At 35.3% G+C, this 26263-nt stretch overlaps 1 protein-coding gene across 1 annotated transcript in view; it reads right to left on the bottom strand.

The window, feature by feature from the left end:
- Positions 1–26263, bottom strand: part of LOC128983189 (coiled-coil domain-containing protein 186) — a 124919-nt gene that overhangs the window by 55674 nt on the left and 42982 nt on the right. The window contains exons 6-7 of the mRNA XM_054402379.1: positions 22061–22215; positions 11662–11804 (exon numbers count right to left, since the gene is read on the bottom strand). Of these exons, the coding sequence (XP_054258354.1) occupies positions 11662–11804; positions 22061–22215 (298 nt within the window). The remainder of the gene's footprint in view (positions 1–11661; positions 11805–22060; positions 22216–26263) is intronic.

The raw sequence follows: 26263 nt of genomic DNA on the forward strand, positions 1-26263 counted from the left end.
CGAAGCTGTCCGAGTGATTGCCGGGGTCATCCCGCTTGACTTGATGGTTGAAGAAAGGATTAAGAGAAGAAGGGACAAGGAAGAAGGTATCAACGTCAAGGATAGCATGAGGATCCGAAGAGAAGAAACACTCGTTGACTGGCAGAGACGGTGGGAGTCTAGCACAAAAGGAAGGGAAACCTTTGCGTTCGTTCCGGAAGTGAGGTTCAGAAAGAAAGTCCATTGGGAAACCGATCACTACACGACACAGTTCGTCAGCGGACACGGCAACTTCAAGGCAAAGCTGAAAAGTTTCAACCTCGTCGATGACGATCATTGCACTCATTGCGGAGAGCTGGAGACATCGCAGCACGTACTGATGGAGTGCCCATTCTATGAAGAAGAAAGAAGCGACATGAGGGAATTCCTCCAACAAAAGACATGGGATTGGGTGAAGATCAACTTCTTGAGAACCAAAGAATCTGCGCTGGAGTTTGCCAGAATGTGCCGAAGGATAGGGAAGAAAAAGCATGAATTTGAAAATGCAGGAAGACAGGCTGGAATTTGAAAAGAAAAATGTTAGGAAAGAAAGATAAAATTAAGAAGATTGGAAAGAAAGAAAAAAAAAATCCGATGACCCTAGTACAGAGGGTACTAGGTGAGGGGAGAGGTGTTGGTTAGGCACAGAATGTGCCTGGAAGGACATGGATTGAAGCTGACAGCAGGAAGAGGAATCCGAAGATATTTCACGCTACTACTATTCTTAATGAATGTGTAAATAAAGATTAATTGTCAATTGTCTATTGTCTATTGTCTATTGTCTATTTCAGGAAAGCGGCCTGGTGAATAAGTCTCTGACTTAAACCAGGGGTGGTGGAGGGACCGCTGGGCTTCGGCCAAACACCTCTCTCTCTCTCTCTCAACACCAACTGCTATGTCATGTAGCAGCTCATCATTGCTGGCTCTCAGCTGGGACATTTCTGTCTGCAGACAGTTAATTTTCTATCCCTCACTAGTCACTAAGCACACATGTTAATGCACTAAATGTACATGGTTCACTGTTAGACCTCGCACAGCGTCACTGACAAGATGTAATGGAAATTCAGCTTGTATTAGTTAAAAAGTGTCAGTAAATAACAAGTGTAGAAATCTCAAACATATTTTCACCAGAAAAAAACGACTGTAGACAACTTGTGAATACCGTATTATCTATAAACTAGGTGAAACCCGTCAAAATCGACGGTTACTTTCAAGGCTTACGCTAATTCATCTAACTGTGATGAATAGAGTGAAATAATAAAAATTTTGAGCATTTAGCATTGTTTAATGAAAGTGTAAAAACAATAATGACTATTGTGTTAGTTACAAAATATGCTTGATAGTTCAATGAATGAAATATTTCCCATGCCGTACGTCATCGGAGATATTATTACTATGTTAACTACTACTACTGGGTTCTCTTTTTTTGGAAGAACCTATGAATAGTATTATAATGATATTGGTGGATCTTTTGTGGTAAACACTTCTGCGATTTCATCAGCGCCAATAAATACGTACTTCAGTGCGTACTTCTGTGCCAATGAATAACCCTCTAGTATAGTTTTAAGAACTTGGTCGTGGGGTTACTGTTAAAGCTGGAATTCCTTGACATGTGAATGTCAGTTATCTCAGCCTTATCAATTATATAAAGTTGTCAATATAATCTCTCTTCAGAATGTTAGGTATAGTGGAATATACTTGTAGTGAAGCTGGCTTTTCTTGAACTGTTAGGGTCACGTTCATAAGGTCGTACGGCTTTATTGGCAACAAATAATGCAAATGACATAGCAATGCTGCATTCCCAAAAAACAAATACTGTAAATTGGCTGTTACATAATAATGGTGACGTTTACATGCATAGTTGTTAATCAACGTATCTTATAAAGGATGATGAGATCTAGTTTAAAAGGAACATGACCTTTCTGTCATGACAGTAGCTGCTTAAATGGTAATTACTATTTGTGCTATTTTTTTACAGTCAAAGTGTAGTGTTATTTTCAAAAATCTCACTTAAGACCAACCAAGTGAGCCACGGTCCAAAGGTAATAGGCCACTGCAAATCATCTGTCAAGATAGGTACTATTTTAGGCAAGGTTTCTGTGTTTGGATGTTGTTAGATACGATAAGAGCACAATGAATGGGTAAGTTAGTCAAAGCCTCTATGGGACTCATACCCAATATGGGTTCAATTTGACCAAGTCAAAGTTTCATCCAGCAAAATGAATATAGGTAAGTTACATGGGGGAAGGTTGGGTAGTATCGGACACTTAAGCTTTTTTTCCATTTTCTAATTAGTGATAAGAGAAATCATTATTTACTATGCATTACATCAAAGTTTGAAATGCTATTTATAAACACAATCAATACAATATTTCTTATATGAATGTATATATCACTTTTCCACACTTTTTCTAACCATTACATTTGGGCCCATCTGATTTTGGAGGGTAGTATCGGTGAGGGTTAACTGCAACTGCTTTTAGATCAAATACAATAGCTTGCAGCCTGAAAACACACTTTAATCGTTACAAATTGTTTCAACACTATAAAAGCTTAACTTTAAGTAAAAAAATGGGTTTACAATAAAAGTTATTTTTACAATAAAAAGGGTCTTCTTGATCTTTGCTAAAACCAGATGCTCGTAGCAGGCTGGTTGATTCTGCCGTCCTTATCGTCAAGTCTGAATGCCTCCTCATAAACAAATCTTTACCTGATTTTTTGTTTTCTTCATTAAACCTAGTCTTAAGCTTTAGCGTACTGGTAAGAGTGGTAAGCTGGCTAACAGAAGGACTTAACATGATTGTACAAAATCTGTTCTTGGTCGTCAGTAAATGTCCTTTTCAAGTGTAAGCTACCAAATTCTGGTTTAATTTCTATCTGCTGTCCTTGTTATAGTGACTTAATTCTGTTCCCCAAAGTGCTCTTTGGAACAGCAAACCTTGTCTTATTGTTGATTTCTTCAATACAACTTGGTCGATTGCTTGTTTCATATTAGACTCGTCCCATTTATGCCAGATTTTCCCCATGCTAGAACACCTAAAAATATTTAACGGGAGGTTATTGTCGATTAGGATAGGTTTTTTTAACATTATTTCAATAATTTTTAACCTAATCATTCTGTCCGATACTACCCCACGCGAGCTTGTCCGATACTACCCGACCAACATGGTCCGTCATTTTGCCTACCACTTCCGTACTAACCAAACTAAACTAACCATTCGCCTACAAAACAAAGTACAACCCCTTCACTATCAAATAATAATGTTTAAACAAAAAGTACTTTCTCAGTTTAGCACACTGATATCTTAAACATAAGTGCGTGCACAGAAACTATAACGAAAAACTAAAAAAATCGTCACAGCACCGACGTTTACTGAGGCACGAAACTCGTAATAGCGCTTATGTAGTCTTTCTCCTAGGTGCTTCTGCTGATGTCCTATTCAGTGCTGCCTCTAGCGGCAAAAGCTAGAAACAGCGTTTGTCCGATACTACACGACTTTCCCATAGTATTTTTTTAGGCTGATGCTCAGTGCACTTTGAGAAGAATAGTATTATTTTGTATTGTATTACACAATCAAAAATTTTTCCAATGATTAAAACATGTATGACAATAATCTCAAGAACCTATGATTAACTGTCTTGAATAATATGATAAATACAGGTAAAGTGGTAAAAAAGGCAGACACCAACCCATACGATAGATATAAGATAATTCAATAAGAAATCATTTTAAGAGTTACTGTGATATTAAGATTTTTCACTGATTTCGTAATGAAACGTTATATTGCAAAACAAGACATGATGCAGAAGAAAATCAATTTTAAAATCAGAAAATAACATTTCAAATACTTATTTTTGACTTATTCAGTAACTCCCTATTAATGTATGTTGTTTAAAATACAATTTAAATATTAACAGCTGTTTCATTAAAAAGTAGTAAAAATTTATCCATATGGCCATAATGCAAACAAATCTGGGGAGGGAATTTTCAAGGTCACTAGGGCAGAGTCCCGAGGAAATTTACTAGGTTTTTCTTTTGATGGCTCATCTGAAGACCAAGACCTTTCTTTGGACACCTCTACCAAGCTTCTACGCCCAGCCATTCTCTCAAATTAGTGGAGAAAAAGTTTCCAATTAAATATATAGATTACCGATATATAGATTATAGTCATGATATTGATGTTATTTGCGTCTCTGAACATTGGCTCACTGAAAATTTAATTGATATTTTTATATTTTTACTCGTAAAGGTTATATTGCTGCTGATTTAATGTGTAGAAAGCAGAGAAAAAATGGAGGAGCAGGGATTTTTGTACGTAATGGTTTGAATCTCTTAAAAATTGATCTCAGTAAATTTTGTCTGGAACTACATTGTGAATTTAGTTGCATAAGATTAGATAATATTGATTTAATAGTTTTTAGTTTATATAGATCTCCTAATGGTGATGTAAATATCTTCTTTGAAAACTTTGAAGCGGTTGTGATAAGTCTGCAGAAATATAAGTCAAAACTTGCAATTTGTGGTGATTTTAATATTGATTTTAACAGCTTGAATTTGCATGAGGTTATTGTTTTTAAAAATATTCTAAGGTCACTAAATTTGGTCTGCTCTAATAAATTGCCTACACACTTAAATGCTTGCCTTGATAATGTAATTGTTAATTTTTCAAGTAATAGTTACTCTACAGAAGTTTTACCAGGTTGTTTTGCTGATCATGATCCATTAGTTTTTAAGTACTTTCATGTTCCTATAGCCACTAAGCCCAAAGATAAAGGGAATTATGTATTCATTAGACTGCATAAAGAAGAATTTGTAGAGATGTTTGTAAATAATTTGGAGCAATTAGACTTTAATTTTATTACTGATAGTAATCTCAAAGATTCTAATATTCTTGATGTGTTTACATCATTTTTTTACTAGATAAGTTAATCTATGGTACAAATGTTCTCCGCTTGTAAAAAAATGTTCTAGGAATGTCAAAGGCAAAAACAAAATAAATTGGTACACTTGTGAGTTTAATGAAATCAAAGAAAGGATGCTTACATTGAATACGGTGTACAAAAACTTGACTTGGTGTGGGTCTGAGCTTGCCAACAATGGTTACAGTGCTTACCTTCAATGCAAAAAGCTGTATAGAAGGAAATTATCTATTGCAAAGAAAAGTGTTCACTCAAAATAATACAAGTGGGAGAGTTCTCTAGTTTTTATTCACCTCGCTCATTGAATTAGTCCCTAATAAATGTAAAGCAGCGTGGGATATCATATCTCTTGAAAGTGCTCCCACAAAAACACAGGACATTCCACTGAATCCTCAATGACTTGAATGATTTTTTTATTGACTTAGTAAAAGATTTGGGCAGTAAAATTAAGCCTGTGGGCCGTTCAGCTGATGAATATCTGCATTCTCAAACAAAGTGCCAATCTACTTTTCAATGGAGTAAAATAACACCTGAACAAATAGTTGCTATTGTTTCCAAATTTTCAAACTCCAAAAGCATGGACAGTTTTTGGTTATCTAACTACATTGTCAAGAAAACCATTCACCTTATATGTAAACCTCTTGCGTTCATATACAATAAATGCTTAGAATCTGGTTATTTTTTGAATCACTACAAATTTCAAAAGTAATTCAGTTTTCAAAAATGGTGAAAAACTTTTGGCACAAAATTGTCGTCCAATATCAATTGTCCCAATTTTTTCAAAAATATTAGAATCCTTAATTTATGATCAACTAAATCATTATTTTGAAAGTCATAATCTTATTACAAGTAGCCAATTTGGAATCAGGAAAGGCAAAAATACAACAACTGCAGTTCTGAAAATTGTAAATAAAACCGTATATGCCTTTGAAATGAAAAATTCTGACATGCTCTCTTTTTGTGATCCAAGCAAAGCATTTGACTGCATTCCATTTGAAATTTTACTAATGAAACTAAAATTTTATAGAATTAATGGTGAACCTTTGAAATTAATTGAATGTTACTTGACCAATCGGAAGCAGTTTGTGTCAGTCAAAAACAATAATTCAGTTTTGAGAGATGTAGGGATCGGTGTTCCGCAAGGCTCAGTTCTAGGACCATTTTTCTTTATCATTATATATTAAATATTACATATGTTGAACGATTAAGATATTTCTGTATTATAAATGCTTTAATTAATCAAATAATCATCAAAGCTGGCTCTTAGGGCCTGTGAATTGTGGTAAATTGTCTCCTCTGTTTAAAATAATGTGTCCAGTTATCGTTTCCAACATGAACGATTTGGTTAGGATCATAAATCACATGACCAAATCGCCAATGTGTGCATCAAAACATGTCGCATTGCAATTAATGACCTGCCAGTAAATGTTGTGTCAAACTCTGTTATTTGCTATGCAGATGACACAACAATACTCTGTAGACATAGAAAAATTGAAATTTGAAACGCCCTGGCGAGTCTTCTTCCCTTAGTAATGCAGTTGCCTGGTTCTCAGCCAATAAACTGTTGTAATGAAACTAAAACTCAAACTATTACTTTAAGTTTAAACAAAGATTTAGAAAATAAAGCCGTAAAACTTTTGGGGATATATATTGATTCAAAATTAAACTGGGGATCCCATATAGAACATGTATGTAAAAAAATATCCAGGGTTAGCTATCTTATCTGGAAACTAAGTAATTTTGTTTCTGGCGAGTACCTTAGAATGGCTTATTTTGGTCTTCTTGAATCACACATAATCTACGGTCTCCTCTTATGGGGCCATTCCTCACAAAGAAATGATATTTTATTGATTCAAAAGAAAGTAATTCGCAATCTGTGTAGGGCGAGCCTTGTGGAGAGCTGTCCTCCATTATTTATTAAACTTAAAATACTCACTGTTGTAAATTTGTATATTCTTTGTTCATTAATGCACATCAAAATGAACTTACAAGAATTTGTCACAAGAGAGAGCATACACAACCACAACAAAAGAGGGAAGACGAGACTTGGTATCCCAATGCACAGATTAGCCAAAACTGGGTCATCTCACAAAATTAACTGCATTAGATTTTTTTAATAAACTTCCTTCGCTAGAACTGCACCAGTCAATGTTTTCAAGAAGAAAATTCACGATTGGCTATTAAAACATACGTTTTCTTGTTTAACTGACCCTTAATTTGGCAAACAAATCTTTTTTTGAAAACTACTTTTTCCTTGCAATATTTCAATCAAAATGGTCCAAAGGAACTTCAAAAAAATAATTTTAAAATTCTTATAAGTATTTTTCACAATTTTTTCATGTGTGCCATTTTTGGCACTTTGCCAAAGATGCGGAATCTAGGAATCTCATGTTGAATTAAATACAACAAGTTTATCTGTATAGCACTTAAAAATAAACTTTAGGGGTTGAATAAGTCGACATTATCACATATTGGATATCTAAATTGTATAACTATAATTATATGTAAGATATAAAAAAATCAATTTCTCCACAAAAGTTATCAAACCAATATAAAATTGTATAAACGTCATTATAAAAAATGAACTAAAATGTATACACATGTAAAACCTCTACAAAACTATGTGATTACAAAAAAAAATACACTATTATATAATTTATTGATATTTCATTAGTCATGTCCATCAGGAAAATCTTTTGAAATTTCATTAGAGTATGTCCATCAAGGATCGCCATCTACTTTTGGTGAAACCCCACAAAACAATTAATTGCTATTTTCATTCAGTTACAGCCTCGCATTGCACTTTGAACACTCTATCGACGATTTTTTATTGTTGCAAAATCTGCATCGACCTCTTGATGAATACAAAGAAAGGGTAGTGTCCAGCACCATCAAAGTGTACATCTTCAACATACATCAGAGCAGCTGGTGTGAGAAGAAGTAAATCCTTGTCTTTTAGATCTTGTCTTTTACTCCTTTCTTTGGTTAGCGATTCAAAAATCCCATAACTAAAATTTTTTAGTGACATATTGTCTTGTTGGTTTTCAGTTTAATTATGTTCAACGTGGCAGCAATGCGTTATTCCACGATATGTCGATACGGTGAGCAAATATTTGTAAATACCAAAGTCTTTATTGGAATGCACAATCAACTTTCATATAAGAAGATTCACTTTCAGGAAAACTCTTTTTGGTAGATATTTGTTGCCATGGATGGTCGGGATTTTTTGTAAAGCCAAAGTCTTTTCTAAACAGCCTAGTGCAAAATCTTTCCTCACAAAAACATTTTTATTTTACAATTTGTGGAAATAAGAGACATACATTTACAAATATAAATACCATTCACTGTTTTATAAACAGTGTGCCACTTTAGGCGTGCTCAATAAACTAAAAAAATAACTGCATCTTTGGTTATGTGCCATTTTTGGCACGCCCAAACATTTTCATTGTTCCCTGGTTCTTTGGCAATGTGCCATTTTTGTCACACTCAAATTGTTTGGTTTATAAAAAAAGCAATATTCATATTTAAGCTAATTACTGGCCTGGGTTATGTTTTCTCATCTTAAATCTGTGCAAATCACTTAGATATATAAGTAAACAGCCTAAAATATTGAAATAAGAAGTAATTTACTAACCTTCTACACTAAGCCTCCATACTTCCTTTTCTATACGTTGGTCTAAAGTAATAGTAATTTCCAAAACATCCACTATAGTGCACTAAACCATAATAGCAATAGGCAAAGAACCTTTGGACGCCGTTTGTTGGAATTAAAAAGTTAACAGGCGGATGTGACATTTTTTTGAATTCTCATGTGCCAATAATGGCACGCTGTCAAATTAAGGGTTAACTGAGTTTTTAGACTGTCCTGTGATCCTATATAGATAAATTTTTAGATAGAATTGACCAAGAAATGTTGTTGTTATTGTGAATAGTATTATATAGGTATTAGGTTTATGATCGTTATATGTGTAGATTTTATTTTCCTTAGTATTATGAAAGATTTAGGCTATATTGTATGACGAAGCCTATTTCATGTAATATCAAAAAATTGTTTTTTTTTAGTCTAATGTGTTGCAATTTGTTGTATATTTAACCATTTCTGCCCATTAATATTAAGTAGGCTCCCACATAATTGTGAATAAAGATTTCTGATTTCTGATTTCTACCCCATGTTAACCTTATGGGAGAAAACCCAACTTTGATGGAAGATCCTACCTAAACCAATAAAGGATTCAAAAAAAGAAAACCACTTTTGCAAAACTAAAGATCAGGGCCATTCTTTTTTTTACATTTTAATCGTCAAGATCAATCTAAAAATGAGGGAGGAGTTCTGTTCACAAAACTAATGCTTAGCATATTACATATATAGATTAATAGGCAAGCATGTTTCTTTAAAACCTTTTTCTCAGCTTGTGTGCATCGCAGGGAAAATCTATGCTTACTGTTAAGAAAGATATTTTCCTGCAGATGTGCAGAATCCCTTTATAAAGGCTTAGGTTTTAATTTTAATGATATGCTTAAAATTAAGCGCATAAAATGAATTCATAATAATAAAAATAATAACATGGCCTTAAGGGTTGCCCTGCTGGTGACGAAATAACAACGATAAATAAACAGAAAATAAAAACAAATGGAAGACTGCTACACAATCATCAGATGTTTCATTTACAGCGTGGGATGAAAATAGAGAAGTCTGTACATTACATTATTTTTGGTCGAGTTTTCGACCACTGGACGACCTCTAGTTTAAATAAATATCTTTTCCTGTGTAGACTACAACAATTTAAACAACTAGGTGAAACCCGTCAAAATCGACAGTTGCTTTAAAGGATAATTCTTCTAACTGCGACAGAGTGAAATTAAAAAAAAATGTGAGCACTTAGCATTGTTTAATGAGTAATAAATTAGTGTGGAAACAATAATGACTATTGCGTTAGTTACAAAATATGGTTGATCATTCAATGAATAACATATTTATTATACAGTCCGTCATGGGTGTTATTGTTTCTATGTTAACTAGTTTCTCTTATTTTTGATGAGTATAATAAAATGAAGAATGCTTATGGAAGAATCTTTAAATAGTATTAAAATCGTATTGGTGGATCTTTTGTGGAACACACTTCTGCGATTTCATCAGTGTTATGCAGATAAAATCTGTGTGTTTTCTTTATTTTTTTAGAAAATATCTGTTTGTTGAAAAGGCCCGTCTTACTTCAAAGGGAGGCCCACCCTAAAGCTGTGTACCTAAGTTTTATTTTGCCTTTGTCACGTCGGTCATCATACTGTACTACTGTGCCAATGAATAGCCCTCCAATTTTAGCAATATTAATTTTGTTAACATAATTTTGATTCCATGACATGCGGATGTCAGTTGTCTCAGCCTTATCAATTACATAAAGTGTGCAATATAATATCTCGTTGGAATGTTAGGAGTAGTGGAAAGTGGAATATACTTAGTGAAGCTGGCTTTTATTCTTGAAATGAAGGACCTCGTTCATATGGTCATGCGGCTTCATTGGCAACACATAATGCAAATGACAAAGCAATACTGCATTTCCAAAAAGCAAATACTGTAAATTGTTACGTAAATAGTGACGTTTTCATGTATTGTAGTTAATCAACGTATCTTAGAAAGGATGAGGAGATCTAGTTCAAAAGGAACACGACTTTTCTGTCATGACAGTAACTGCTTAAATGGTAATTAATCTTTGTGATATTTGTTTTACAGTCGAAGTGTAGTGTTATTTTCAAAAATCTCACTTAAGGCCAACCAAGTGGGCCACGGTTCGTAATAGGCCACTGCAAACCATCTGTCAAGATATAGGTACTATTTTAGGCAAGGTTTCTGTGTTTGAATGTTATCAGACAGGATAAGAGCACAACGAACTTCTTCTGCAGATGAATAATCCGTTGGTTAAGAGAAATATAAGCCGAATTAATAAATGTCACAATCCAAGCGCATTAAATGGCTCTGACCTAGGAACCTTTTTTGTAGTACCGGTATATAGTATGGGCATTTTTTAATGTTACTATCTGGGTAAATTACAGGTGCACTTAAACAAAATATGAAAAAATTTTTTTTGCAATTAAAATTTTTTTTTTCTTTTGATGGCTTGTCTACAGACCGAGACCTTTCTTTGGACACCTCTACCAAGTTTCTACGCCCACCCGTTCTCTCAAATTAGTGGGGACAAAGTTTCCAATTAAATATGTAGATTCCCCATGTTAATCTTATGGGAGAAAACCCAGCTTTGATGGAAGATCCTGCCCAAACTAATAAAGATTTAAAAAAATGAAAAACACTTTGCAAAACTACAGATCAGGGCAATTTTTTTGACACTTTAATCATCATAATCGGTCTAAAAATGAGGGAGGAGTTCTGTTCACAAAAATTGGCTAAGCGTATTATATATATAGATGGAAAAAAATTGTAAACAAATCTCTGTTCAACAGTTTTTGAGATATAAAAGGAAATTTCTTGATAAAAAGATTAAAATTTGTTGGTGTGTAGTGTAAACAATAATATCAAAGCCCTTAATCAACTTTTGGATACCGGTACTGAAATAGGCATCCTATCTATATGGACCAAGCCTCAGTCTATTTTATTAAAAAGTTATGTAGTTTAATAAGCCAATCAAAGAATGTGCTACAGTATAAAATTATTTTCTCTCCTGTCCCTAAGATCGGTGGCTCATACTAAATGTGTAGTTACGTGTTACTTACTGCTGCAGTTGCAGCTTGAGGTTCTCCATAGTTAATGTTTTCTCATGTAGCTGCTCCACCTCCTGGAAGCTTTTCTCAGCTGACTCTCGCACTCTGCTAATTGTCTGTTCATGGTCTTGCTTCTCCTTTTCTAGACTGCAAACCTGCACAAACCAACCTACTAGTTACTGGCTCACTTGATGTTGTCTGCTAATGGTCTTGCTTTCCCTAAACATCGGCTTCATTCGCCTAAACATTGGTTTATATTAATCTAAAGTCCCACTCGGCTTACACGTAAACAAAATTTGCTCCCCATATATTATTCACGGGGAGTTAAATTAGATTTTTTTCTTTTCCGAGTTTGTTTGGCTCTTGTACCTTGACCGATTTTTATGATTGAGGTCTTAAATTGAAGGTATGTACGCACAGATTTCACATCAAGCATCGGCATATTCTTATCTACTGTATTACTCGACCAAAAAACATAAGTTTGATTAATTTTCTAGTTCTTAGTTCAATTTAAGATGTATTTCACCAGTTATATATATATATATATATATACTAGCTGTACCCGCAGGCTTTGCCCCGCTTAACTTCATAAGTATTCGCATGGCTCAATCACGTCCTGGTTGATGTTCGTTCGCTACGCTCACTCACCTTTTGGTTGCAAATTAGCTGTTGTCATAAATTTTAAAAAGTAATCCCTTTTATTGTTAATAGTACAGTACTTTGATAAAGGTTTTTATGTTTTAATATTTAACATTGGAGAATTTAAACGTTGTTAAGTGCACAGGTGTGCTGCGATTGGGGTTTAATACATTTGGACTTATTCAAAAGTAAAATAGTTTTCTGTGCTGCAATCTGTAGAAACACTGTGGCACTATTTCAAATCATGACTAATGCTGATACAGAATGTTGTGATTATTCAAACCTACAAAACAGTTGGTGAAGTAAACATCTGCTTTTAAATTATATTTATTTGTAAACTTTGTAGATCAAAAAGTCTGACATTGGCCCACTTAAAACCCTCTGGGACAGAGCCCTTTTGACGGATCTGCACCAAACTTCACTCGAACTATCCTTAAAAGATGCTTGATAATGCCTGAAAGTTTCATTACAATCTGTAGAGCGGTTTAGGAGTTCATAACGTATACACACACACAGACACACACACATACATACATACATACATACATACATAGTTCCTCTTTTATAGATATAGATATATATACTAGGATACCTGTTGCTTGAATTCGAGCAATTGCAAAGTATTACAGGCGTTATTTTAAAACGAATAACAGTCATAATTTCCGATGACTTTAAATCACGATGTACATAACAGTTCGTTATAATTAACATTTTTTGTTCTATGACTTTCCTATGTTTCCATACAGTAGAACCTCACTAATCCGACCTCTGATGGTCCCACTCCTCGCTTGGTCCAACCGTGCAGCCAACACAGCAGGGTTCCGCTAATATAACCTCATTGTCCAAGAAAAATACCTAGAAAACTTTATAAATTGTGTTTTTTAGTCTAATGTGTTGAAATTTGTTGTATATTTAACAATTTCTGCCCATTATTAATATTAAGTAGGCTCCCACATTATTGTTTTTGAAAGATACAAGTCACAGTTCATTTGAGAAAAATAAAATGGAATTCCCGATTTTCGGGATGGGACGGGACGGGATTTTTTTCCTGTGCATAAAAAGCAAGTCTTGAGTATTGCAGTTACCTAAAAAGACTCGTTTTGACTCTGTGGTCACGGCATGACGTGATCGTCGGTATGACTCCGCGGTCACGGCAAGATCTTCGGTATGACTCCGCGGTCACGACAAGATCTTCGGTATGACTCGCGGGCACAACGCAATCGTCGGTATGACACGCGGTCACGGCATGATCGTCGGTATAACTCCGTGGTCCCGGCATGATCGTCGGTATGATTCCGCGGTCACGGCATGATCGTCGGTATGATTCCGCGGTCACGGCGTGATCGTCGGTATAATTCCGCGGTCACGGCATGATCGTCGGTATGATTCTGCGGTCACGGCATGGTCGTCCTTATGATTCCGCGGTCACGACGTGATCGTCGGTATAATTCCACGGTCACGGCGTTATCGTCGGTATGACTCGCGGTCACGGTGCAATCATCGGTAAGACTCGCGATCACGTTAAGATCGTTGAAATGACTCACGGTACGAATGATCGCCAGTTTCATGTGATAAAGTCCTATCTGTAGTGCAAGGGTTAAAGAATTCTTCTGGCAGAGACATATATGATATCTCTACTAGTTTTGTGAAACAGATCATTTTCCCTATAGTTAGCCCATTAACTTACTGTATCAATTGTTGTATTTTAGAAGGTATTTTACCTGATGTTTTAAAAATTGCTAGGGTTGTGCCTATTCACAAGAAAGGCAATCCCAACCTGCCAGAAAATTTTAGACCAATTTCTGTTCTGCCATCTTTCTCTAAGATCCTTGAATTTATTATTAAAGAACAGCTCTCTCTGTATTTTGAAGCAAACAATTTGTTCTCAGCTGCCCAGTTTAGTTTCAGGCCTCACCGCAGCACTACTGATGCTGTTGAAAAGTTAATAAAAGCAGTTTTCAGTCTTTTGAGGATGGGGGCTTTGCTGGGGCCACTCTTTGTGACCTCAGCAAGGCCTTTGACATGGTTGATCATGACACCCTCCTGGGAAAGTTAAATTTCTATGGGGTTAAGCGGAAACTTTTTGAACTGATTAAATCATACCTGACTGGGCGTGGGCAGCTGGTTTGTATAAATGGTAGAAAATCCAGTGTACAGCAATTGACCCATATGGTGTATCTCAGGGCTCAATTCTTGGTCCCTTACTTTTCAATGTCATGCTAAATGATCTCGCTTTGTGTTTGGGGCAAGGTGTCATCTGTTACGCAGATGATACTAAACTCTTTGAAACTAGCAATGAACTGGGAGATCTTGAGGAAGCCATGAAACGATCTCTTGAGGGGGCACCGGCCTGGTTCCGAGCAAATCACTTTTTTCTAAATGAGACAAAGACTAAAAAGCAAAGACAAAAAGCTAAAGTAGTTTCATTTTTATCAAAATATTTATTGATCTCAGTTCAGTTAGCTTTGCTCTTTGAATTTAAATTTAGAATCACTATTTTAATGTTTCATTTAATCAAGGTCGTTGTTAATGTTATGTTTATGTCTTTCACATTTTTTTTTTTTTTAAAGCATGATTATTGCAACATAAATATGTTTCATTATTCATTAACTTTTATTTATTATTTGCAAGTGTTGATTTATTTTTTTTTACCAGCCTTTATCACTACTATTGAGAGAAAAACTAATTATCTAGTACTCTAAAGATCATGTGTTGAACAATTGCATGGAGTTTAATAAGTGAAATATTTCTTTAAATTATTTGTTACCTCAGTTCAATCTTTGTAATAGCATGTTTCTCTGCATGTAAAATTAGTAGAATTATTTATTCAGTATTTAATTGAGATGCAAGGGATGCAAGAAAAGTCCATTAGTTATTTTATAATATTTATTACACCAAAATACCATTAATTTAATTTAAGCTATTCAATAACAATTTTATTTATTTAGTTCCAAAAGAAATTTATGTATTTAAGTGTTCTGAGGTAAAGCAATCCTAATAGTAAACTTTTCGTGTATTAACTCATATTATATCTAATTCAAGTAATTTTCGATGATTAGATTTGTATGGTTTGATTAATAATTGCATAATTTCATTTTATGTATGTAAATATTAATTTATTATTTAAGTTATCAGGATAGGCACGGGCAGGGGGGCCTATGCGGGACGATGATTGGCAACATAGATGAAAATACACCTTTTGAATACGATTCTTGCTTGGAGCTGGATAATGTTTTTGAAAGCGAAATTTTTTTTAATGAACCCCCAATAAATAGTAGTCTTAAAATATTTCACACGAACATCAGAAGTTTCTCAAAAAATTTTGACAATTTATCAGTGTATTTACAGTCTTTGAATGCTAATCTAGATATCATCGTCTTATCAGAGTGTTGGTTGAGCGGGGGGGAGGTGGGTCACATGGACGGGTTTGACTGTACAATGACGGATACACAAAACAACAAAAATGACGGAGTCATTGTTTTCATCAACAAACAACTGTCTGCTACCGTAACACAAGTAAACATCAACAGAGTTTTTGGTATTTCTTTGGAATTCAGTCTTTTTAATAAAACATTCAATCTGTTAGCTGTTTATAGGACTTTTGATTGTGAAATTGATCATTTTATATCTGGTTTGGAATGCTATTATAATCGCATAAGTAAAGATACTAACTGTATCTTTTTGGGTGATATTAACATCGACTTACACAAAACTGATGCAATAACGGATCTTTACTTAAACACTTTACTAGGCGCTGGACTAGTCCAGTGCATCGACAAGCCGACCAGAGTGACACACAACACATCTACTTGTATTGACCACATTTTTGTCCGTTTCCAAGATATGAGACGAGTCAAATCTGCTGTCATACAATCTCACATCACTGACCATTACAGCACTGCTCTTACAATCACTAACACCATTCATACACCTACAGGAACTGAAACTCAGTCACAGAACCAATTTCGCACCTACATTGATCACGCTACATTAACTGAACATATTACAAAAACTGACTGGAGTCCAATCATGAGCAATCACGAGGTTAATCAGTGCACAGCATGTTTTTGTTCGACACTGAGTAACTGCATCAAAGCCTCAACTAAAACAATCAAACATCACTCTACAAGATTTAAAAAAATAAAGCCTTGGATTACCGTAGATCTCATAAAATTAATTCGAAAACGAGACAAGCTAAGTAAAAAGATCAAAACCCAACCGTTTAATTTATTACTACTAGATAGATTCAGGGCCCTGCGCCTATCTTTAAATCAAAACATAAAAAATGCAAAGAAAAATTATTATAGGGGTAAAATTTCAGAATCTAACAGGGATCCAAAATTATTTTGGGGCATAGTTAGTGAAATATCAGGCAGGAATTGCACTAAGGACCATTTCCCATTTGAAAAAGTTTTACCTGGTTCTTCGAATAATGCGAACATTAAGATTAAAATAGCAAACGATTTCAATAACTTTTTTACATCAGTAGGTTCTAAATTGGCCAACTCAATAAATTCAGCTGGGGCTCCAGTCGTAAACGACGCTGACTTCTCACTTGACACGAATTTTACATTCAACACGGTCACACACGTTGACATAGAACGTTACGTCCAGGGTCTGCGCGGAGGGTCTGCGCCGGGCCATGATGGTATCTCGGCCTTTATTCTTAAAGAAAACATCCACTCTCTATGTGCTCCTCTTCTGCACATTGTCAATATTAGCCTGACATCTGGTATATTCCCAAACGAGCTGAAATTGGCCAAGATCATTCCATTGCACAAATCTAATGATTTCACAGACATGAATAACTATCGTCCGATTTCTTTGTTAAGTGTAATTGCTAAGCTTTTAGAGAAAATTGCCAAAGACCAACTTGTTTTTTACCTCCACCAGTGCAATATTTTAAGTGAAAATCAGTATGGTTTCAGGAGTGACAAAAACATATCTGATGCTTTATTTGATATTAATAAATACATTAACGAGGCAATTTATGGCAACAAACGAAGCATGTTAATTTTCTTAGACTTGAAAAAAGCTTTTGACTCAGTGGACAGAAGTAGATTGTTGCGTAAACTTGAGCTTGTCGGGGTGCGCGGCACCTCGCTCGCTTGGTTCAGCAGCTACCTCTCTGATAGGCTGCAAACTGTCGCACTTGGTGAAGTGGCAAGCGATGTATTGCCAGTGGAGTATGGTGTAGTCCAGGGTTCGACCCTTGGTCCTGTTTTATTCCTCATTTATATTAATAATATTTCTAAAATTCAAACAGAAGGAAAATTAACATTATTTGCTGATGATACTCTAATATTTGTAACCGGAGCATCCTGGGAGGAGGTTAAAAACAAGGCAGAATCAGACCTCTGTTTACTAAAAAAATGGCTTGATCAAAATGTATTGTCCCTTAATATATCTAAAACAAAATTTATGCCAATTTCATTACGCAAGATAACCGAATACAAACTTGATAACCTAACTATTCATGTCTGTGGAAATCATTTCAATAACTCTTGTTTTTGTAGCAAAATTGAAAAAGTTGATTCATACAAATATCTTGGTATTGTTTTTGATTCAAAGATGAAATGGTCGGAACATGTTGAATACCTAAAAAATAAATTACGTAAATATATTTATTTATGCATTTAGGCAACTTAGTGATATTCTCGAAGAGCAAGAAATTAAAATAGCATACTATGCATATGTTCAATCATTGTTGTCTTTTGGAATTATTGCTTTTGGTGGTGCTTACAAAACTATCTTGCAACCTGTTTTTGTAGTGCAGAAAACAATACTTAAAGTTGCTTTTAAAAAACACTTTAGATATTCAACTGACGATCTTTTTGTAGAATCGGGAGTTTTGACAGTCAGGCAGTTATTTTTAAAATTTATTTTAGTTCACATGTACAAAAACTTTGATAATATTTTTGTAAAAATTACTCATCCCCACAATACGCGCTTTTCTCGAAATGTTGGTGTAAGTGTTCCACAAACTTTCAAATCATTTTCAAATACGAATTGCTTTCACCTAACCCAAATCATTTATCGTAACATGTGTAACAGATATCAAAATGTCAACATTCTAAATTCACCCTCTCTCTCTCTATTTAAGAAGCATGTTGTGGGGTGGCTTGTTGGTCTGAGTACAGAGGACACCGAGGCCGTTATCGCGTTGGGCGGACCTGACCGTTGACCCTACACAATCACTGATACACCACTTTCACTGACTGACTTATACACTACACCCCACCTCTCCTCTTCAATCTTCACCAGATATTATAAATTACCTCTGTTTGCACAGAGTTTTTTTTTTTTACCGTCAATTTATTCCAGAACACTAAAAATTCAGCTTCAAGCAAGACAAATAAAAAAAAGGTTTAAATTATAAAATTTTTTTTCTCCTATATATTTTTTACTTCCCATTTAAATTAATCTTTTCGCAACTCAGCCTACGCACAGGCCCTGCCTATGTAGACTTTTTCCTTTCTTATAGAATGTATTTTTTTTTTACACTTTCATTTACTTATTTCTACAGTATATAATTTTTGTTTTGTTATCTAGTTAGTAATATTTTGCTGTTTCATATTTAAGAAAAGAAAAAAATACAATGTACTTGTCTGTAAATAATTTATGGGAAATAAAATATTATTTCATTTCATTTCATTTCATTTCATTTCACTAAGTCAATAATCTTTAGCCTAAGAAACTTAGAACATAGTGTGAAATCTGTCAAACTTCTAGGCTTACATCTTGACAATAAAGTAAATTGGAATGACCAGATTAGCCATGTTTGTGCTAGACTTTCCAGAGCTCTGTGTCTACTTAGAAGATTGAGATATTTTGTACCAAAGGACTGGCTGAAAACTGCTTATATTGCTTTCTTTCAGAGTATTTTATTGTATGGTCTAAGACTCTGGGGTGCCGCCTCTGGGGTCAAGAGAGTTCTGCGCTATCAAAAGAAAGCAGTTAGAGTAGTAGCTGGTGCTGATTACTTGGATTATTGTAAACCCATATTTGTAGCTGAGAGCTTAATGACGGTTTGTAACCTCTATATTTTTCAGTCTTTGATCAAAATCAAGAAGGGACGGGATTCTCTTGAGCTGAGAGGCGACATCCATCCCTATATAAGTAAAGTTCAGATGTCATATGATGTTCTTAGTTATAAGTTTTTTAATAAACTTCCTTTTGTAGCTCGGACCCTGCCAGACCCAAAATTCAGAAAAGGGGTTGAGGGGCTCCTTTTGACAAACCCTTTGTACAAAAATAAAGAATTTTTTGATCTGAAAGAAGAATATGTAAGTAGTTTTTCTTAGTTTTTAACCGAGTGTTGTGTGCTGTTTTTTTCTCTCTGCATGGAGAGTTTCAGGAATTTTAATTCTTTATATTGGTAAGAAACCTTGTACCATTGTCTTATTTTAGTTTTTATTTTAGCTGTAGTTGTACTGACGTTTTCCAGTAATGTAACTGCATTTTATGGAAATAAAAATTCTTGATTCTTGATCCTTTAATGAGATAACATAATTATCATGATTGTGCAATAGCCTACAAATTGTATTTTTATGATGTAATAAGCAAATTATATCACTTCAAAGTCCATTTATACCGTTAGTATTAGTGTGTTGTTTATGAGTTGGAAATAACTGTTTTATGTGATGTTGGATTAACCGTGGTTATCAGTTATCTGTGGTCTGTTCAAAATACAGTTTCACGAAGTTTTTATGTCAATAAACGCGTTCCTCTGATAATCCGACCTTTTTGCTGTTCCGACCATGCTCCCGGTCCCATAGGTGACGGTTTAGCAAGGTTCTACTGTAGTTTGCAAATCGGCTCTTTCAATGATTGCTCAAGAAATGCAGCACAGTGTTATTTCAGTTTTCTTTTTAGTATATCAAATTGTTCTTCATAAGGATAACATGGGAACCTTAAAAGCCACCAGGACAATGTCCAAGGGACTTTTTCAAAAATGTAAGGCCAGTTTGCAAATCTACACACCTAGACGAACATTTTGGTATATAATATGTGGGGTTAAATCTTAAAACAAAAAAGCTTTATTGTTTACAAAGTTTTATGTAGCATATAAATAATATAGATATAATTTCTTAGTACTTTTTTGTCGGTATGCCATCATCAACATCTATAAATTAATTACGTAAGACGATTCTTTGCTTCAAAATTGTGGGCGACTGGGAAGTCACAGAACGATGGGAGAGGGCTCAAATTTAAGGTCTCGAACCCATGACGGTGGGAAAAATAGTGAAATTCCCCAAATTTTTACTCAAAATAAAATATAACGTAAAATGTTCTCCATAAGAAAAGCATTAGAAGCCATTTACTGCTGATTTTTGTTTACTTCAATACTGCTGATCGTGATTCATCACTAAGCCAATACGCATTATTCATTTGGATTACTTATTTGCCAGTGAATTCAACAATGTAGCCTACTGTATAGTATATAAAATCAGGGATAACGTTACCTATTAATTGAGACTTTTTCGTTATGTCTTAGAATGTTGAAATCAATTATTTGACTGTGCAATTTGCAAATTTGTATATTTTTGCATTGTTGTGTATTGTTGTATATCTGAAGGTTATTGTTGTGTTGAAGGAATGTTTAACACGTTCGCTGCTGACCCTTAGATGCCGGGACGGCGCCAGGAGCTGAACTAACGCTCGCCGCTACGTAAACATTGCTGCCGATACACTGAATCACAGTAAAAACAACAGTAGAGAACACTATTATCATGTTGATAAGAAACCTAAGCAGGGTCCAAGATTGGTGTAGCTCACTTGGGCACCTACACTGACTCCGGTCAAAATGTCATACTAGGCAATAGTCTGAAATCCTTTCAAACTGACTATGAAGAAATTTTCCTTAAAAGTTACCTTCCTAACTCTCATGAAGGAAGATTACTTGTGTATGTGGGATTTGAGAAAGATTCAGTGCGAATGCTTCGCATGGGTCGGCTAGTAATTATATAACCCTACATATATTTTGATCTAAGAACCTTCAGTGAAATGCTGGCTTTCATTTAAGCTCTTAGTTATTCAAATCGGACAAGTTTCAAGCAAACGCAAGGTGAACAACCATCATAAAAATTACTTTTTTTAAGGTTTTTCTATGATTAAAAATCAATAGCGCCAGTATTTTTTATGTTTTATTTTTATTTTTTAGCCTCAAAATAATCAGTTAATCTTTAATTTGAGCTATTGATTGTTTGAATAATTTAAGTTCAAGATACTGTATTACTCAATCAAAAATCATAAATTTGATTATTTCTCGGATATGATATTTATTTCAATGCTGTGGAGCAGCATGGTTCCTCTAGTACTATATTAAATGTTTTCTTTCATTTATTTTCTATCAGCAAATTTCCCTATAGGGAAGTAGCTGATACTGTAGGTGGCACGGTAAGACATAGGCCCGGGAACGATTTACTTTTTTTATTTTGATGTCCCCAGAGGCCAAAAACACTATTTTTATATATATATCTTGTTTTTTTTTACATATGTAACAATTTGAACGAATAGTGTTTTTGACCTCTGGGGACATCAAAATGAAAAAGTATATTAGTCCCGGGTCTAGGTCTTACCGTGCCACTACTATAATAGCTACTTCCCTAAAGGAAAATTCGCTAAAATCAAATTTCCTAGTCTAAGTTATTGGACTGAAAATAGTAGCCAACAAATTGCAACGTTGTAAATCTATGCTATAAATTTTAAATCAATTGGTTTAAAAGTCAGACATTATGCATCATGAAGCAAGAGTCAGGCATCATGTTACCTTCAGTTTCAAAGCATTGTTTTCGTCGATGAGGAGCAGATGTTTGTTGCGCAGTGTATCAATTTCATGCAACAGTTGTTTGCTGGAGTTCTCTTTGTCCTCCAAGTTGTGCCTCTCCAAGATCAGCTGGGCATGCTGTTCTTTCAGCTGTTGTTCTGATAGAAAATAAATAGTTAGAATCACTGTGAATTATATAATACATGACATGTTTATCATCAACGTTAAGCAATGGTTAAGCTTTATGAAAGTATTATGTATATTCATTCAGTCTTTCCAACTAATGGAAGTCCAGAGTTTTTATTGTAGTCTACAGACGAAAAGTTAAATGATAAATCAACAGAACTAGCTGCTGAATATAACGAGGATTTCACTACAGATTTTTCTCACTGAGTTAATAATAATAACCATTGATAAAAACTAACCAAATTAATTATTTATCAAATGTGTTATAAATTAAATATCAAACCTCCTTTATATAAAACATTCTGATACGGATAAAAATAAGGTATTTTGATTTTATTTTAAAACTATTTATTTAGGCCTACAACCACTGATATTGATATAATGATGTAGTGATGTAACTTTATCATCAAACCATGACTGAAATAACTTACTTAACACGTCATTTTATGAAACATTACCCATAATTTATTTACTACCGTACTCAATTTATGATAAAACAACTGTTTAATAATTGTATCGGTGGCCCAAAAAAACCCAGGGGAGGGTGTTTGATTGTGTTGTATCGGTGGTCAAAAAATGACTCATGGGAGGGGGGCCCGAAAAAATCTGTTACGCCACCACGTTGAGTACAGTCCGGTCACTGAGGACCGGCCGCGAAACTTAGTCATTGTGGCACGGTCTTGAGGAGTAGACGGGAGTTATTGCGTGTGTGCGTGTGTGTTTCGCCCGCCGTTACCACAGACCGGCGCCGGTCACCCGTGACCTGTAAATTCCTACTTACAAATTTAATAACTGCACATTTATTGAGATACTTCTTTCAGATACAGCGAACTGAACGCCAGCAGTAGCTGCTCTCTTGAGTTCAGCCCTCTCAAAAACATGGTTGGAATGTTGACAATTCCAACAGTTCTTCTAAGAGCTTAGGACAAGATTATAAGAAAAGTAATCGCAAACATCCAAATAGATTTAAAGTACTCTTATCGAATAGTCATGACAACCTCAAGCAATTAAGGGCTATATTGATATTGATAAAAAGTCTAATAATTAGAGAGAGAGAGACAAGCAGCTACAAAAGAAAAGAAATTTGGTGCCCTAACAGAGAAAGAGCTGTGGAAATTTTTAACACCTTAAAACCGAAAGCAAAAGAAATGCTAAATTTCCACATATCACTAGGAACAGTGGCGGATTTACCATAAGGCACACTAGGCACGTGCCTAGGGGCGGCGCGCGGCCCGTCAGCGGGTGACGGGCGGCACGGCGGTGGCAGCGGCGGGCGCGTGGTAATAGGCTGCGGCGCTGTGGCCACACGGGTGGTTTTTTCATGCAAAAATGCAGCTTGAAAACATTCGAAAACTTAAAGTAGTATTTAAATGAATAGGTGCCCGCTATTGTGGAAAAACACACTGCGTGAGGGGCGTGTGGCACTAAGTGGACGACTCACGTTCATGTCGCGACGTGCAGATGCAGACATACGACTGCGAGTAGCGAGCACTGTCAGTGTGTCATTTCCAGTACCTGTGTTGTATTTCAGTGGCAGTTATCAGGGCCGTCCCGAGGGTAGTGGTAATAGACGCCTGGCGCAAGATTTACATTTTTGCCCCCTCACCCAAAAATGTATTTGGGGGGTTTGCGTCAATAGACTCAACGTCCAATATATCGATATTGAACGTTTTGCAAGTATTTTTTATAAACGTAACAACTACACCGAACTAAATTACTAAAAACATTGAATTTACGACTCACAACGGACATCACAAAACGACTATGAGTTGATGTAAAAGTTTGAGTTTTGAGGTTAGAATCAAGCAAATGTAGGTTGGGCTAGGGCGTGTGGGCGAATACACACTTACGCAGTGTGTGTGATTACATGTTTTATGAGTTTCCTGTAAAATATTCGTTTGCGGTTTGCTGATAACGTTGTTAAACTTTTAACCTTCCAAAGCCGCGGCGCCCAGGGGGCCACCCTGCACGCCCCGTCCTTGGGGCAGCCCTGGCAGTTATATTATAAGAAAAATTATTGTTAGCGGTTTTTAATGTTAAATTTAAAATCTTTCAGTATAGTGAATTTTGTTGTCAACCGCCTGCAAAAATGTTGGTTAGTAAACAAGGCAATTAAGTCATTGCTCAAAATTTCACCCATTTCATTCATTCTTGATTAAAGTAGGCTACTCATAATTGAATGACAATATAAAACAGGCTTATTTATTACTTTTTTGTAATGATACAGTGGACGTGTTAAAGGCAGTCATAAGTTACGAGTATTTAAGTTTTGGCAGAACAATAACCTATATATTTTTATTTAATCTAAAATGTAAAATGTATTAATAACAGGCCCTATTTATTTATATATGTGAAAAAACTAACTGTTTTTGGAACCGCTATTGGTTGTTTTACTTTTTTAATCATTTTAATTTTGTAATTATGCATGAAGAAAATAATGAGTGAAAAAGGTTAAGTGGTGCAGCATTACGCAAACTTAAGGAAAAGCGTGAGAGAGAGACTTCCTTTCCTTTTTCGCGAAACACAAAGGGGCGGCCGGCCGAACGGGCCTAGGAGCGGCGCGGTAGGTAAATCCGCCACTGACTAGGAAAAGATTTCTCAAAGCAGAAGTGTAGAAAAATGAATGCTAGCTTAAGGGGGAAATGAAGAAGATAAATCAAGTCAACATCTTACATTAGAATTCTAGATCTCTCAAAAACAAGTTTGAAGATCTCAAGCAAGAAATTGATGAAACAAAATCAAAGATCATATGCATTCAAGAATCTTTTCTACATCAAGACGAAAAATTGCACCCAAAACTTCAGAATTATACTCTGTTGAACCACTCAAAACAAAATAGAAGAGGAGGAGGTGTAGCTTTCCTACTGCACAATTCACTACCAGTAAGCAACACTACTAACTTTACAACCACTAATATAGAAGCTACAGCTGCAGAAGTACAAGTAAACGAATCTTTCAAGATAACCATTGTTAATGTGTGCATACCAAATCAAGGAGTAACTCTACAAGAACTTGACGCTATTAAAACCAAGACCAACAACTACATTATAGTCGGAGACTTCAATGCTAGACATCCCAACTGGGATAAAGAAACCAACCAAAACGGCCCAGTGGTCTACCAATGGATACAAAATGAAAATATGATTTTGTGCAATAAGGAAAACGAATTGACTTACCAATCTCCTAGCTCTGGCTCGCTCAGCACCTTAGACCTTTCCATCGTGTCAGCAAACTTGACATTGTACATAGAAAATTGGAAAGTGAGACCCGATCTAGGAAGTGATCATTTCCCAGTTCACTTCAAGCTGACTTTCTCTGATTATGTTAGTGACAAAAACCCAACTCCACAAACTAAGTACAAGATAAGCAATTCTGACTGGGATACTTTCAAAGAGAAAGTAGACAAACATCTTTCCACCCAAAACTGCAATGAATTAACAAACATAGAAGAAGCCATCAACGCTGCAGCTAAAGCTAGTATATCCAAGATCAGAAACAGAAAGTCACGTCCGATGAACATATGGTGGACTCCTACTTTAACAGAACTTAGAAAAAAATAGACAAAGAGCCAGAAAAAAATGGATGAAACGAAGGAACTCAAAAAGTAGAGCTGAAACTAACCTACTTAATTCGGAATTTGCCAAAAAGTCATCAAAAGCAACCCCTTTTCCAACAAAACTCACCCGAGAAGAACAATATTTATCATGTAATCTGGACCTCCTCACACTGCATACCGACATAGCTGATTCTCCCTTCACAATGGATGAACTCCTGCAAGGTTTATCGGATATCCAAAACAGTACATCTGGAGATGACAACATACATAATGCCATGTTGAAAAACCTATCATAGCAGTCTCTCAAAGAAATACTCACTCTTTTCAATGACATCTGGAGCTCAGGTAACATCCCGCACAATTGGAAAAGCCACTATCATACCGATTTTGAAACCTACAAAAGACGCAGACCTACCCGGATCGTATGGACCTATCTCCTTAACTTCTTGCCTTGGAAAACTAAT

This window comes from Macrosteles quadrilineatus, unplaced genomic scaffold (genome assembly GCF_028750875.1).
Source record: "Macrosteles quadrilineatus isolate MER2022 unplaced genomic scaffold, UCM_ALF_1.0 Scaffold_1__1_contigs__length_201487025, whole genome shotgun sequence".
NCBI classification, from domain to species: domain Eukaryota; kingdom Metazoa; phylum Arthropoda; class Insecta; order Hemiptera; family Cicadellidae; genus Macrosteles; species Macrosteles quadrilineatus.